General features: G+C 43.8%; 1 protein-coding gene across 4 annotated transcripts in view; it reads left to right on the forward strand.

The window, feature by feature from the left end:
• Positions 1-954: 954 nt before the first annotated feature.
• Positions 955-15,476, forward strand: part of LOC135088982 (axotactin-like) — a 40,779-nt gene continuing 26,257 nt past the window's right edge. For all 4 annotated transcript variants that reach the window (XM_063984086.1, XM_063984084.1, XM_063984087.1 and 1 more), the window contains exons 1-8: positions 955-1,113; positions 5,500-5,923; positions 10,594-10,770; positions 11,390-11,522; positions 12,428-12,497; positions 12,760-12,880; positions 13,685-13,861; positions 14,210-14,381. In XM_063984086.1, coding sequence (XP_063840156.1) covers positions 1,099-1,113; positions 5,500-5,923; positions 10,594-10,770; positions 11,390-11,522; positions 12,428-12,497; positions 12,760-12,880; positions 13,685-13,861; positions 14,210-14,381 — 1,289 coding nt within the window. In that variant the 5' untranslated portion in view covers positions 955-1,098. The remainder of the gene's footprint in view (positions 1,114-5,499; positions 5,924-10,593; positions 10,771-11,389; positions 11,523-12,427; positions 12,498-12,759; positions 12,881-13,684; positions 13,862-14,209; positions 14,382-15,476) is intronic.

Raw genomic sequence — 15,476 nt, forward strand, 5'->3', positions numbered from 1 at the left:
GACTTCTGCATGGGGAACTATAGATAAAAAAATATTCCTGCCTAGCTCTTCTTCAACGGCCCCCTCTGCTTCTGAAATAAGAATGAGTTGAATTACTAACTTATTCACGTGTACAAATGGACTCATATAAAAAGTTCCTCGTACTGTAGTGAATGGTTTCGTTGTCTGTTGGTTGTAATGAGTGACATCAGAAGCAGAGAGATCAAACAGAAGGTCTTTATCTCTCTCTCTCTCTCTCTCTCTCTCTCTCTCTCTCTCTCTCTCTCTCTCTCTGCTTTAGTTGTTTCTATTTTTCTTGTTTTCCTGTTTGCTTCTCTATCATTATTGCTGCTGTTATTATCGTTATTATTATTATTATTATTATTATTATGTTGTCGTTCTTATTGTACATTGCCAATAGTTTTTTGCCTTCTCTATGCAGGTAATGAAACGTGAGTGAGCGAGTGAGTGCGTGAGTGATTTCAGTTTTCCCCGTCCATTGCAAAAGATCCCTTACTGTTATTTATTTTTGTGTGCGCGTATCAAATCAAAAAGCTCAGATACGTTGCCTGTTTTTTACCTTCCCCATGCCGGTAATAAACAGTGAGTGAGCGAGTGAGTGGTCCGCTTGTTGATAAGCGCATTGTATCAGACTGTCTCGCCTTTATCTCCGCCTCGCTGTGTCCAATCATAACGAGGCATGTCCCGGTATACCCGCAGCTCATTGGCTCACGGACGCGATCACGGGAACACGACCCAGAGCCAGCACCACCATAGAGACACTCACCGCAGGTTACATGACCTGAAAATCACCTTTATGACACCACCCACGCGAGGTAGAGGCATTTAAGTGCAATCCTTAGAGGCGAAATGCACGTTACCTTCCACTGTGATAAGAACCCATAATGCTTCGTGACCCTTGATTCCTTATCGTTGGTAATGTCACCTCTTCTTCCCTCTCCTCCTCCCCTTGGTGACGTCTTTGCCGGTTACTGCTGAAGGAGGGAGAGGAGGTAGTCACGGGCAGTCTCCGCCGGCGACTGTGTCTTGTCTCGTGTTGATCTGTTTGTTCCCACCTGGCCTGTGGATGGTGTGACCCGAGGCCGTGACACCCACGCGATGAGGCTACTGCAGGTACTGGGAGAGAGAGAGAGAGAGAGAGAGAGAGAGAGAGAGAGAGAGAGAGAGAGAGAGAGAGAGAGAGAGAGAGAGGGGTTAAGTACAGACAGGCAAACAATTAGACAGTCAGGCAAAAACGGACAGAATGTACAGAGAGATAGAAAGCTTGAGAAAGAGTAAGAAATTAAGATAGACCCTGATGGACAGATAAACAGACAGACAGACAGACAGGCAGAAATATACCGGCTGCACGACCAACAGACAGACAGGCAAATAGACAGACAGACAAAAAACGTGGCCACTTCATAGTCCTCATTTATACAAACTAACATAATATAAGTAGTAAGATAATCTATAATATATATATATATATATATATATATATATATATATATATATATATATATATATATATATATATATATATATATATATATATATATATATATATATATATATATATATATATATATATATATATATATATATATATATATATATATATATATATATATAAAATAACAGGAAAAAACAGTAATGAGTTAAAAAATAATGATAATAGAAAGGTATATTATTACCTGTCTTACCTTTGCTACCGTGTCCTTAACTGTAAACAAGCAAGGTGTTTTGTCACACCTGTGCAAGCTGCTTCCTGCATCTTACCTTGTATTTGTCTCTGTATGATTTTATTCCATATGAGGCTTTATAGATAAGAACATGTGAAGTTTGGTATCGCCATCAGTACTAGCAGTAGTAGTAGTAGTAGTAGTAAGTATGATTCATAATACGAACAATAATTAGGTAATCAGAAAATCAAGCAGAAAAAAAACATGTATAGCAGAAGAGAAGAAATAACATTCATATCTGCTAATACAATCTAAACAGAGCCACTTATAAGCTTTCCAAGCGTCAACATTCTCAACCTTCTCTATAGAACACCAAGTAGCATCTTAGTACATTCATGAATTACACCCTTTGTATCTCCCCTCACTAAAATTCACTAGTAACCTCTGAAATTTAACCTTTCCTTCCTTAACCTAAACGGTATTCTTATAAACTTATAGGACCATCGGTTATTGCACCTAGTACTCTGTCTCCCGTACATTCAAATTTTACCCTCAATATCTTCCAGTAACTTTTTAAATCCTACCCTTCCTTTCCTTCAACCAAACGGTATTCTAGTACACTCAGTCATTCAATAGTGCATCTTATACTCTCTCTCTCTCTCTCTCTCTCTCTCTCTCTCTCTCTCTCTCTCTCTCTCTCTCTCTCTCTCTCTCTCTCTCTCTAAGCCTCTCGCGTCCCCTATAGATTTGGCCTCATTTAACCATCTCATAACAAGCCGGTAAAGGTTACGAAATGATGCTACAGACTCCAGCACTCTTATCTGTCACATGAACGTACCTGTAGGATACCTAATCCCTTTATCTTCCTTCTGAAAGTGTCCTGGGTACTGGCTGGATGCTGAGGGGTGTTTTTTTTTTTTTATGTAGCTTTTATAGAGGTTTTGAAGGGACCAGTGAGTTTGAGTACGGGTTTCTCCTTCGTGTATGGTAGATGGGTACTTAAGTGTGTGTATTTGTGTGTGTGTGTGTGTGTGTTGGAAGAGAAGTATTTCAAGATAAGTTATCGTGAGGTAGATAAGAGGTGTGTGTGTGTGTATACATCCTTTTATTCACTTCTTTTTATTTAAACATATACTTCTTATCTCTCATGTATGTTTTCCTCCTTTTAACCTCTAACACTGTGAATCATTCTGGTTACTTTTACAATGAGAGTTAAAAGAGAGAGATAAAACCAGCGGAAGTCAGCCTCACATTCAGCATCTATGACACAGACGTGAGGCAACGGTAGGAAGGTGACAAGAGGGATGATGTAAAAAAAAAATATGTATGTTATGAGGAAAATGCTGTGATGAAAAGAATAAGGAAAGGATCAGAAGGAGGAGAAGGAAGTATAAGAAGGACGATGAAGAATAGAAGAAGAAGGAAGTAATGAAAATATGTATGGGGTTGGAAAATGTTGTGAGAATGAGGAGGATAAGGAATGAAGCAGAAGGAGGATGAAGAGGACAAGTAGGAAGACGAGCAGAAGATAATGAAAATAAGTGTATAGTTGAGAAATGTTGTCAGTATAAGGAGGATAAGCAAGGAAGGAGGACAAGGAGAAGAAAGTATGAGGAGGAAGAAGAGGAGAAGAGCAGGAACTTTCAGAAATACATCATTAGATACAACATAATACCTAAAACCACATCAAATACCACCCCCCCCAAAAAAAAAAGCACTCCAAAAACATCTCAAATACCCTCAAACAGTCATAAAATACCAATAAAACACCCAAGAGTCCCAAAAAATACAGCCACACACTTCGGTACATAAAACTTGCTCTGTAATCTGGTGTAGCTTCACACGACGCGTTTACCACACCCGTTTTATGACATGACGTCTATGTGAGTGGCTTAATCCCGTTCTGGCGAGGCTGAGGCGAGATAAAGGGGTAGTGCATCACAGGGGAATTGCGTCTGTTGGCTCTGCGTGGCTTGCTGTGATCGAGGTGGATTTGTACGGGAGTCCCAAAAGTTAAGCCTCCCTAGGTGTTAATCTGTGACCTTTTTTTTTTTTTTTTTGTAGTAGTGTGTCTCGTTTTCCTCGTTCTGTTATTGTTGTTGTTGTTGGTGCTGCTGCTGTTGCTACTGTTATGACTACTGTTTCTATTGCTATTACTACTACTACTACTACTATTACTACTGCTGCTGTTACTACTACTACTACTACTACTACTACTACTACTACTACTACTACTACTACTACTACTACTACTACTACTATTACTGCGCGGATAACATCTATTATCAGCGTTTGTTATTTCCTCCTCCTTGATAATCTCTCTCTCTCTCTCTCTCTCTCTCTCTCTCTCTCTCTCTCTCTCTCTCTCTCTCTCTCTCTCTCTCTCTCTCATGCCGGATCACGTCGATGTTCTCTTGTTTTGAAGATCTTGTCTCTGGTGGGCTCAATGTACCTCTCCCTCTCCCTCTTCTCCCTCCCTCTTCCTCGTCTCCCTTTCCCCCCTCTCCCTACTCTCATTATTGCCATCTCTTCCCTACATTTTCATCATTATTTAACACTCACACGCACATATTTTCACAAGAACACATAAGGGAGGGTGCAGGAAGCCATCTGGCCTACACGTGGCAGTCCCTGTACAAAACATGCCTGCTTCTTTCCTTCTATCATCCCCATCCATAATTTTGTCTAATCCTTAAAAGCTCCCCATTCACTCACTGATTACTGTGGCGATTCCATATCTCTTCTAAATCTGCCAAATTTGAACGAACCGTTAGGATTTTGTTTAAGTCACCTTCGTTATTTACTTATGTACTAAATTACGCTTTTTTAATAGTTCCCTTGACTCTATTTCATATTTCTCCTTTAAATCTAACTCTGCAAAGCTTGAATACTTTATTTCTTATCCTGTCCTGATTACTGACCCTGAGCATTTTGCTTAAGTCACCCTTGTCATATATCATTTACCTATGTACTAAATACCTTCTTTTAGCAGTTCCCTTGAGTCTCCTCCATATATCTCCTTTAAATCTAACTTTATCGGGCTTGAACACGTTATTTCCTGCCCTTCCCTGATTACTGACCCTGAGGATTCCAAGTCACTCTTGTTATATGTACTAAATACCTTTTTTATCTACTAGTTCCTTAGAAATATGTTATCAAGGTAATATCTATGACCTGGTGTGCCCGAGGGTAGCTAGCTGAGCCCCTCTACCGGTACAGGAGAGAGCTTATCTTATCACTGACCGATAAAAGTTGTAACTGATAGAATATTATGTGGGTCGCCTTTTGTACAGAATGAAGGATGTTGTTTGCGTATATGTTAAAGGTAAGAAAGGAAGGAAGGAGGGAGGGAAGGAAGGAAGGAGGGTTGGAAGGGAAGAATGATATACTGTAAGGTAAATGCACAGTAGAAAGAAATGATGGAAGGAAGGAAGGAAGGATAGGAGGGAGGGAGGGAGGGAGAGTATCGTCTCCCTGTAAGGTAAAGGCAAGGAAGGAAGGAAAGAAGGAATGAAGGAACGAAGGAGAGACGCTGGGAAGAAAAGGAGAAATGAACGAAAAATGTGCTATAATCAACATGAATATATCTAATCTTAAAGAATGGAAAAAAAATGTTTATATTCAAGTCGTGACAGATCTCTCTCTCTCTCTCTCTCTCTCTCTCTCTCTCTCTCTCTCTCTCTCTCTCTCTCTCTCTCTCTCTCTCTCTCTCTCTCTCTCTCTCTCTCTCTCTCTCTGTTTCTTGTTTACCGAAAAGGATTCAATCTACTCATTAGAATCACTGTAAAAGTAATAATGATAAGGTGTCTCATAGGATAACCTGTCTCCCCTGCAGGTGGTTCTGGCGGTGGGGCTCCTGGCTCACCTCGCCGTCGCCTGGCCTCTCTTCGACGGCTACGACGACGAATACGACTATTCCGGTGACTACATTTACGACTACAATGACAACGAGAATACAGCTGCTGAAACGGGACTCGAAACAGTACCGGAGACAGCCCCTGAGGAACACCACCACCACAATCACCACCACCACGGGGCGCCTCCAGACACACCTACAGAAATGGAAGGTTCCGGAGACGCTGAAGATGATACTGAGGTTGACATCCCGCCTGAGCTTCTGCCGGAGAATTTGGTGCCTGAGGATGGTTCGGATTCTATTGAAGAAGTGGTGTCGGAGGAAGTGAATGGGTCTCCTGAGGCTAAGGGAGGGCCGTCCGGGGTCGTTGCGCATGGTGTGGTGCCAACCTTCAAGATGCCTAGTGAGTATTGATGTATTGAGTATTGAAATGTGTAGAAATTCTTGACACATATTGATCATTTGAATTCTCAGTGCTTCCGTATAAGTTTTCATGTATTTTTCTTACAATTTTTTGATGACATGAACTTAAAATAGGTTAATATGAAGTTGTTTTGATACTGTGCTGGCTGCGACTCGCCTGCCTTCTGTTCTTATACGCGCTACAGACCTCACACCTACACACACACACACACACACACACACACACACACACACGTTGCATCATCATTTCAAATCAGCTTCCTTTATTTACGTATCACGCCCGCTGAGGCTCCGCGCTGCTTGTGTCAATCCTCTCAGCGTGCCCGCCTCTCCCACCCCTCTCTCGCCTCTCCCACGCCTCTCCCACTCCCTTCACCTCCCTCACACGCCCGATGATTATCTTGACAAACCCCACCATTCATGGGTTTGGCTTGCGTGTGTGTGTGTGTGTGTGTGTGTGTGTGTGGTAGCCAGATATCTTGCAGCTCATAATTTAGTCTGTTAGTAAGGATGTGTGTGTGTGTGTGTTCAAGCTACACCGTTGCAGCGCTTCTCTCTCTCTCTCGCATTCGCTCGCTGGAACAAATTTTAGCCTTGTTCCTTATGCCCCGCCTGGCTCATTCCTACTTCGCCCAGCCACCGCCAAATGCTACACCGCTGATGCCTTTCGCATCTCCCTCTGCGCCTGCCTGCCTTCCCTCACCTGAAGGACTCACGACGCAGGTGAAGCTGGAGAAACGCCCTCCCCTGCCCCAAACACTCCTGAGACTGGCAATGTGTCCCCAGCCTCTACCGTCCAGAAGGATGATCATGAGTCTACTGCTGGAGAGGCCCATGTCACCGTCAGCGTGTCTCTAGGTGGAGGCCTCTCATCTCTTGCTGGTGGTGGTGTTACGGTGCTTCCTGTTGCTGCTGATGATGTGGTGAATACGGTACCTCCTGCTACTGACGGAGTGGTGAAGCCACTTCCTTCTACTACTGACGAAGCGATTATCACGGTGCCTTCTTCTACTACTGACGGAGAGGTGAAGGCAGCTTTTTCTACTGCTGACGGAGGGGTAAAGGCAGCTCCTCCTACTACTGACGGAGGAGTGAAGGCAGCATTTTCTACTACTGACGAAGGGGTGAAGGCAACTTCTTCTACTGCTGACGGAGGATTGAGGGCAGCTTCTCCTACTACTGACGGAGGAGAGAAGGCAGCATTTTCTACTACTGACGAAGGGGTGAAGGCAACTTCTTCTACTGCTGACGGAGGATTGAGGGCAGCTTCTCCTACTACTGACGGAGGAGAGAAGGCAGCATTTTCTATTACTGACGAAGGGGTGAAGGCAGCTTCTTCTACTGCTGATGGAGAGGTGAAAGCACTTCCTTTTACTACTGACGAAGCGATTATCACGGTACATTCTCCTACTACTGACGGAAAGGTGAAGGCAGCTTATTCTACTGCTGACGGAGGGCTGAAGGCAGCTTCTCCTACTACTGACGGAGGAGTGAAGGCAACTTTTTCTACTACTGAAGGGATGAAGGCAGCTTCTTCTACTGTTGACGGAGAGGTGAAGGCAGCTTTTTGTATTACTGACGAAGAAATGAAAGCAGCTTCTTCTAATACTACTGTGAAGGCACTTACTTCTGCTACTGACGGAGGGGTGAAGACACTTCCCTCTACTACTGACGTGAATGCAGCTTCTCCTATTACTAACGGCAGGTTGAAGGCACTTCCTTTTACTACTGACGAAGCGTTTATCACGGTACCTTCCATCACTAATGACGCAGGATTGAAGGCAGCTTCTACTAGTGACGAAGAGTTGAAGGCAGTTTCTTCAACTATTGACGGAGGGTTGGAGGCAGCTTCTTCAAACTCAGAAGGAGGGGTAAAGGCAGATTTCTCTACTACTGACGTAGGGGTGAAGGCACCTTCTCCCACTACTGACGAAGTGCTGAAGGCACTTCCTTCTACTACTGACGAAGTGATTATCACGGTACTTTCTCCTACTACTGACGGAGAGGTGGAGGCAGCTTATTCTTCTAATGACGGAGGATTGAAAGCAGCTTTTTCATCTACTGACGGAGAGGTGAAGGCAGCTTCTACTACCGACGGAGGATTGAAGGCAGCTTCTTTTACTACTGACGGAGGGTTGAAGGCAGCTTCTACTACTGACGAAGGGCTTAAGACAGCTTCCCCAACTATTGACGGAGAGGTGAAGGCAGCTTTTTCTATTACTGACGAAGGGGTGAAGGCAACTTCTTCTAATACTGACGGAGGGCTGAAGGCAGCTTCTTCTACTACTGACGGAGGGCTGAAGGCAGCTTCTCCTACTACTGACGGAGAAATGAAGGCAGCTTCTTTTACTACTGACGGAGAGGTGAAGGCAGCTTCTCCTACTACTGACGGAGAGATGAAGGCAGCCTCTCCTACTACTGACGAAGAGGTGAAGGCAGCTTTTTCTGTTACTGACGGAGAGGTGAAGGCAGCTTCTCCTACTACTGACGGAGAGATGAAGGCAGCCTCTCTTACTACTGACGAAGAGGTGAAGGCAGCTTTTTCTATTACTGACGGAGAGGTGAAGGCAGCTTTTTCTACTACTGACGATGGGATGAAGGCACCTTCTTCTATTACTGACGGAGGGCTGAAGGCAGCTTCTCCTACTACTGACGAAGAGGTGAAGGCAGCCTCTCCTACTACTTACGGAGAGGTGAAGGCAGCTTTTTCTATTACTGACGGAGAGGTGAAGGCAGCTTTTTCTACTACTGACGATGGGGTGAAGGCACCTTCTTCTACTACTGACGGAGGGCTGAAGGCAGCTTCTCCTATTACTGACGGAGAGGTGAAGGCAGCTTCTTCTACTACTGACGGAGGACTGAAGGCAGCTTCTCCTACTACTGACGGAGAGGTGAAGGTAGCTTTTTCTATTACTGACGAAGGGGTGAAGGCAGCTTCTTCTACCGCTGACGGAAATGTGAAGGCACTTACTTCTGCTACTGACGGAGGGGTGAGGGCACTTCCTTCTACTACTGACGGAGGGGTGAATGCAGCTTCTCCTATTACTGACGGAGTGGTGGAGGCACTTCCTTCTACTACTGATGAAGTGATTATCACGGTACCTTTTCCTTCTACTGACGGAGGGTTGAAGACAGCTTCTCCTACTACTGACGGAGAGGTGAAGGCAGCTTCTTCAACCACTGACGGAGAGATGAAAGCAGCTTCTCCTACTACTGACGGAGGGATGAAGGCACTTCTTCCTACTACTGACGAATTAATTATCACGGTACCTTCTCCTACTACTGACGGAGGATTGAAGGCACTTACTTCTAATACTGACACGGGGTTGAAGGCACTTCCCTCTACTACTGACGAATGGGATAATATTAAAACTTCTTCTTCATCTGCTACTGACGAAGAATCTGACATCATTTTCTTTCATACAACTGACAAGGAAGGTTCTTTTTCTACTGACGAAGAAATGAACGTTACGAATCTCTCTCCAACTGACAACGGAGGGGTGAACAGTACCACTTCTCCTTCTACCACTAGCGAAGAACATGCCGTAGAAGTAGTAGCAGCAGGAAATCACGTGGGCCGTTTTCGAAGTTTCCTTAAACCCAGAGTTGCTGTAGCGCCTGCGTCTGGTCCACGGAAATCCAACACAACCACCACCACCAACACCACCACCACCACTACTACCACCACCACCACCACCACCACCACGACCGCCACTACCACCATCACCATCACCTACTCACCGGTTGATAGTGAGTTCTGCGAAGATCGTATGAAAGAAACTCGATTTTTTTTTTTTTTTTACTTATTTTCATTTTTTAGTGTTCCAATTGGCTCCTTTTTTTTTTTTTCCCCCACGAGTATCTAAGCGCCGTGTGACCTGTGTTGCGGCGCCAAAATCAACCAGTTTGTCGATGTTATAGAACTGGTAGATCATTTATTGGATTTTAGAATTGGCTTTTCATCATCATCATGTCTTAGTTCATGGTCTTTTTTTTTTTTTTATTGCTCGTCAAGTCACTGTGTTATTTTATCGTTTAATTGGTTAGTTTACATCATTTATTCCTTCTTATCGTCATCCACTTCCTTCACTATATAAATAAACACGAGTATTAGTATTCATCATCACTATTAGTAGACACACAAAGTATTAATTAACATGAGTATCATAGAATTAGAAACATCTCCACTTCCTCTCACTTTATCAGTCATCTCCCAGCATCATCTCACACTCTCCCATCTCCTGTCCTCCCCCACTATCATCTCACACTCTTCTTTCTCTTATAGCATCACCTCACATTCATTTTCCCTCCTAGAATCATCTCTCTCCTTCATCCTACACTTTTAGTCCTTTCCCAACATCATCTCCTTATTTTCCTTCCCAATCCCGACCCAATATAACCCCTCTCTCTTATCCTACACTCCCAGTCCTCTTCAACATCATCTAACCTTCATTCTCCTTCCCAACCTTGTCCCAATATCACATTTCTCATATCCCACACTTCTAATCCTCTCTCAACATCACTGCACATTCATCTCCATCAAATTCCTTCCCACTAGTACCATCTCTTCATCTAACCATGTACCATCACCTCACCTTACATCCCTTCATCATTCCCCGTCACTTACGCCACACTCTCGCCGTCCGACAGAGAGTTGCTCCCAGCCTCCAGATCCAGGTGTGTGTCGTGGCTACTTCCCAATGTTCTACTTCGATCCTGTGACTCGTACTTGCCTGCAGTTCGTCTACGGGGGATGTCGCGGAAACTCCAATGCATTCCACACCGCGAAAGCTTGTTATGAGAAGTGCCATCCTGTTGGGTTCACGCGTAAGTTGTGAGATGTTCAGTTTTTAAGCACTTGGGGTAGGTAAGTTAGTGATTTGTGGGGCACCTGATAAGAGAGAATGGATTAGAAAAAGACGTGTTGGTGGGAAGGATGGACGGCTGAGGAGCAAAAGGAAGACAAAGAATAAAGTGCTCGTATATGGACAGCTTATTAGTAGTGGTGTGCAGTTTTAGGGAAGAGGTTTATCATTAATAGTTTGTGTCTTAGTTTTTTCTTCCTGTCTTCCTTATACTCGTTCATTGTTGTTTTTAGGGTATTGTTTCAGACTCAGTAGTGAAATGTTGTATAGTTTTGTCATTGGGAATATGATATGTCTTAGTACTTTCATCTCTGTTTCCTCTTACTCTCTCAGTCTGTTTTCAAAGTATCATTTTCACTTAAACTGGGCAGAATTCTTCACCTTCATTGTCTCTGAGCCTCAGTTCGTATCCTTTCAAAGTACTTTTCACCCTAAACCAAATACAATTATTGTCTTCCCCATTCTTTCCCTAAGCCTCATTTCGTATCCTTGCATCCTATCAAAGTAGCATTCTTCAACCCAGACAGAGCACAATCTTCACTAACCTCATTCCCTCTGAGCCTTGTTTTCTCCTCTCTCAGGTGGGGCAGGCAAGAACAAAGCAGGCTCCTACCTCAAGCTACACGACGGCAAAGGCGACGAGGAGTTTACGTTCCCGGGACGCGACGCTGCATTGAAAGTCGAGGATGCAACGCTCGCTGAGTTCTCCGTCAGGTGGGTCCTTTACTTAGATAGGACGAGAGACCAACCTTCCTTAGTGATAATGATAAAAGACTCCACAGCCGTACATAGCAGGTGTTTCTTTTCTCCGTTCAGGTTCAGTGAGTCAGACTTGCTTATGCCTCGCTGTGTGTCCGAACCGTGAGTTGAATTGATTAACTTAGGAACGGATGCTAGGAGGGAAGGAAAGGAAGGGCAGGCAGGACAAGGAGGAGTGGAAGAGGATGTATGGGAGAGTAAATGGAGGGGAGAGAGAAGAAGGAAGGAGAGAATGGAAAAGAGGAGAAGTGGTAAAGTAAATACGGGGGAAGGAGAGAGAGAAGGTAAGGGAGAGAAGAAAGAAGAAGTTGTATAGGAGAGTTAATGCAAGATAGAGAGAAGAAGGAAGGAGGGAAGGTAAAAAAGGATGAGTGGAAAAGTAAATGCAGAAGAGAGAAGGAAGGAAAAGAAAAAGGCAGGAAGGAGAGGGGGTAGAAGAGGATAACGCGAGAGTAAATGCAGGAATGAGATGAGGAAAAGAAGAATAAATAGAGAAGAATCAACAAACTTTTCTCATTCATTCAGTATTACATTATTTTGTTTTATTTTTTATTACAACTCATTTTTTTCATTTAATGTGACTGCACGAGACTTTCTTGTCCACATTCATTCTTATTTGTGTTCTTTATCTTGCTTATATTTCAGTGCACCAGTATACCAAGAGAGAGAGAGAGAGAGAGAGAGAGAGAGAGAGAGAGAGAGAGAGAGAGAGAGAGAGAGAGAGAGAGAGAGAGAGAGAATTTACACATTATTATTCACATCTTAGTTAATTCTGTATCTCAGTTTTCACTGTTTACTCTCACATATTATTTATTTATTTATTTATTCATTTATTTATTTTTCTTGTTTCATCCCGACAGGAACGTGTATCAGCTGGAGTTCTTCTTCCGGACTGACTCACCGCATGGCCTCATTGCCTTCCTCAGACAGGTAAGGAGGAGGAGGAGGAGGAATACAAAGGAAGACTAACAGCAATACACCTTGAGATCCTTATTAGGTTGCTTTCATAACAATCCTACGCCAACTACTGGTGGCAGAGACAGAATATCAAAGTAGGAAGCTCCTCTCCACCCACACATTAAACTCATCTTCACATTCTCACCTTCCCTCATTAACTCTACTGATCTGCACTTCTTCACCTTTCCTTATAAACTTTACTAACCTTCACCTTACACACACTTTCCCCTGACAGACATCGGTGCCGTCTGAACTCGGGAACAAAATGGTGCAGCTGTACGTTTTCCTTCGTCGCGGCCACCTCGCTGTCACTCACATCTTCTGCCACCACAGAGAGACTTTCCTCATGCGCAAAGGTACCGGCGAGTCTTTTATTAGTACAGGGGACATAACAAGAGTGATGTATGCAGAATTCTCAGGACAAGTAATCATCATAGGACAAACCATAACGATTCAAGCTTGATAGAGCTAGATTTTAAAGAGATGGTAGAGAATTAGTTCTGAAATACAGTTGTGCATGAATGGAATAGACTCCGTAATCAGGTTGTTAGTGCTGAGCAAATAGGGAGCTTAAAAGATTTGATAAATTGATGGGTAATGGTGATAAGAGGATATAATTAGGTTTGCTTCATACAGGGACTGCCACGTGAAGGTCTGGTGGCTTCTTGCAGCATCTCTTATGTAATTATGTTAGTGCTGAGCCAACAGGGAGCTTTAAAAGATTAGATAAAGATATGGGTAAGGAAGATAAATGGATACAGATAGGTTTTATAGAGGGACTGCCACGTATAGGTCTGATGTCTTCTAACTTCCCTTATATTCCTATGTTCAAGACACTTTTAATATTTTGGGTAATCCTACTGGCTCCGTTTTTTAGGGACTAGCACTTTCAGAGGACGTTTTTTCCTATCCTCTTTTGTAATCCTTGGTCAAATCCCCTCTTATATAAAAAAAAGTTGCTACAGTCTTGTGTTCTTGCGCTCCCGTCTAAAAAAAAAAAATACACAAAATCTTTGAACTCTGCAATTGCCACTCAACACTGGTCAAGGTGAACTCTGGGACGGAGTGAAGGCTTCTTGCAGCTTCCCCAGTGTTCTTATGTTCTTATGGTCTTGTTTTCGCAGCTAAAACTTACACAGAGTCTTTGCAATCTTTCCCAGGTGGGCTGCAGGGCGGGAACTGGCACTCAGCTCTGGTCAAGGTGAACTCTGGGACGGGACAACTGCTTCTCGAGGTGGATGGCGTTCAGGAGGCCTTCACCATCACCAGTCTTAAGGACAAACCTCACTTCGGGTCTCGCGAGGGCGCCGCCTTCACCTCGCGCCTTTGGATTGGAGGTGAGTATCGTATCGTATCTTGTATCTTGTATCTTATTATCATCAACAGCAGCAGACATTGTGGCCCGATGACTATTTGTGATGTGCTTCTGTAATCTCTGTTTCTTCTTTTTCTTTCTGCCACAACGGGTCAGTCTTTCTTGAAACGGTTAGTCCTCTGCGCCTTCGTCAGTCACACCCAATACAAGCATGTCCTTTTTCATCTGTTAACCTTCCTCTTGATCTTCTCTTTCACCTGCCGGATATATCCATTTCTGGCATCCCCCACACATTCCTCATCTCTCATTTTGACATACCCAAACCATCCCATTCTCGCCTCTGTTCATTACTCCTCTAATTTTCCACTAGGTGTCTTCGAGGAGGAAGTGCGCGAAGAAAAAATGGTTGGGCGAACTGAGAACTTCCACGGGTGCCTGAAGAAGATCGCACTGATGAGCGGCACGGCCTCAGAGGAGATGGTGTGGCACAAGGGTCTAAGTTCCTCCGCGTATAGAGGCGTCAGGAACATATGCAGGACCAAGTAAGGAAAGGAGGGAACGGGGACACGAGAGGAGACGTGTAGGGGCGCTGCGCTATACTCTATTACATAGCGAGCGAGTCCTAAAACCTTTCAACTCCCACTAGACCGTTTTTAAAAACCCCACAAAGACGATAAAACACGTCCTTTTGAACACTTTCCCCCTTACTCGCACAGAAGAATGATTAAACTACCACTAGAACCAAGAAAACACTCTCAAAAACCTCAGGAACCTGCACAAGAGCCTCTGAAAAGCAGATCATTCGTAGACATGTGTGAAAGAATGTGACCCCGGACCGAGAAGAGAACAGGCTGATTGGGACACAAAGAGAGAGCATTAGGAATGCGTCTGGTCGCGAGAGGGGAGACGTGTGGCGTACAAAGGGAGCTGGGATGAATGAGAGAAGAAAGAAACGTCCGGGTGGAGAGTTGTATGGGAGGCGTGTGTGTGTGTGGGTGGGTGGGGTGCAAAGAAAGTTAGAAAGGTAGATGTGAAAGAAAGCTTGTACTGTTCTTACTAGAGAGTTGAAAGGTGTTAGAAAAGACTTAGGGAGTTTAGAAATTGAGAATAGGTTGGCAGAGAGTGATGGTACGTGTTATTGCCATTCTTTTGTTTATCATTTTTACCTGATCAACATATCTTATCATTCACATTGTGCCTTTAAAACATTGCATCTCTCTACCAGACTTCACCTCCTCCTCCTCCTCCTCCTCCTCCTCCTCCTCCTCTTCCTCCTCCGCCATCATAACATCACTAACAACCCTTTCCTCGTAAAGAAATACAACTTAATGAAAAATAAAGAAAAAAATAAGCTATGAAATACACAAGAATAATAATAACAACCTCTCTCTCTCTCTCTCTCTCTCTCTCTCTCTCTCTCTCTCTCTCTCTCTCTCTCTCTCTCTCTCTCTCTCTCTGTACCGTGAAATATTCCTCTTTAAAAGTTAGGGAGTCATGAGGGACGTGTCTTTATATAACCTCTCCGCATGCATGGATAATTCATTAAACAAACATTAGCTCCCTTTCCGTGCCCCCGAGATCTCCCTGTGTTAGTGAGCAGGTGCAGCATTAAAGGAAGCCTCTGCTTGCTTGATACG

The sequence above is a fragment of the Scylla paramamosain genome, chromosome 32, assembly GCF_035594125.1.
Source record: "Scylla paramamosain isolate STU-SP2022 chromosome 32, ASM3559412v1, whole genome shotgun sequence".
Classification (NCBI taxonomy): domain Eukaryota; kingdom Metazoa; phylum Arthropoda; class Malacostraca; order Decapoda; family Portunidae; genus Scylla; species Scylla paramamosain.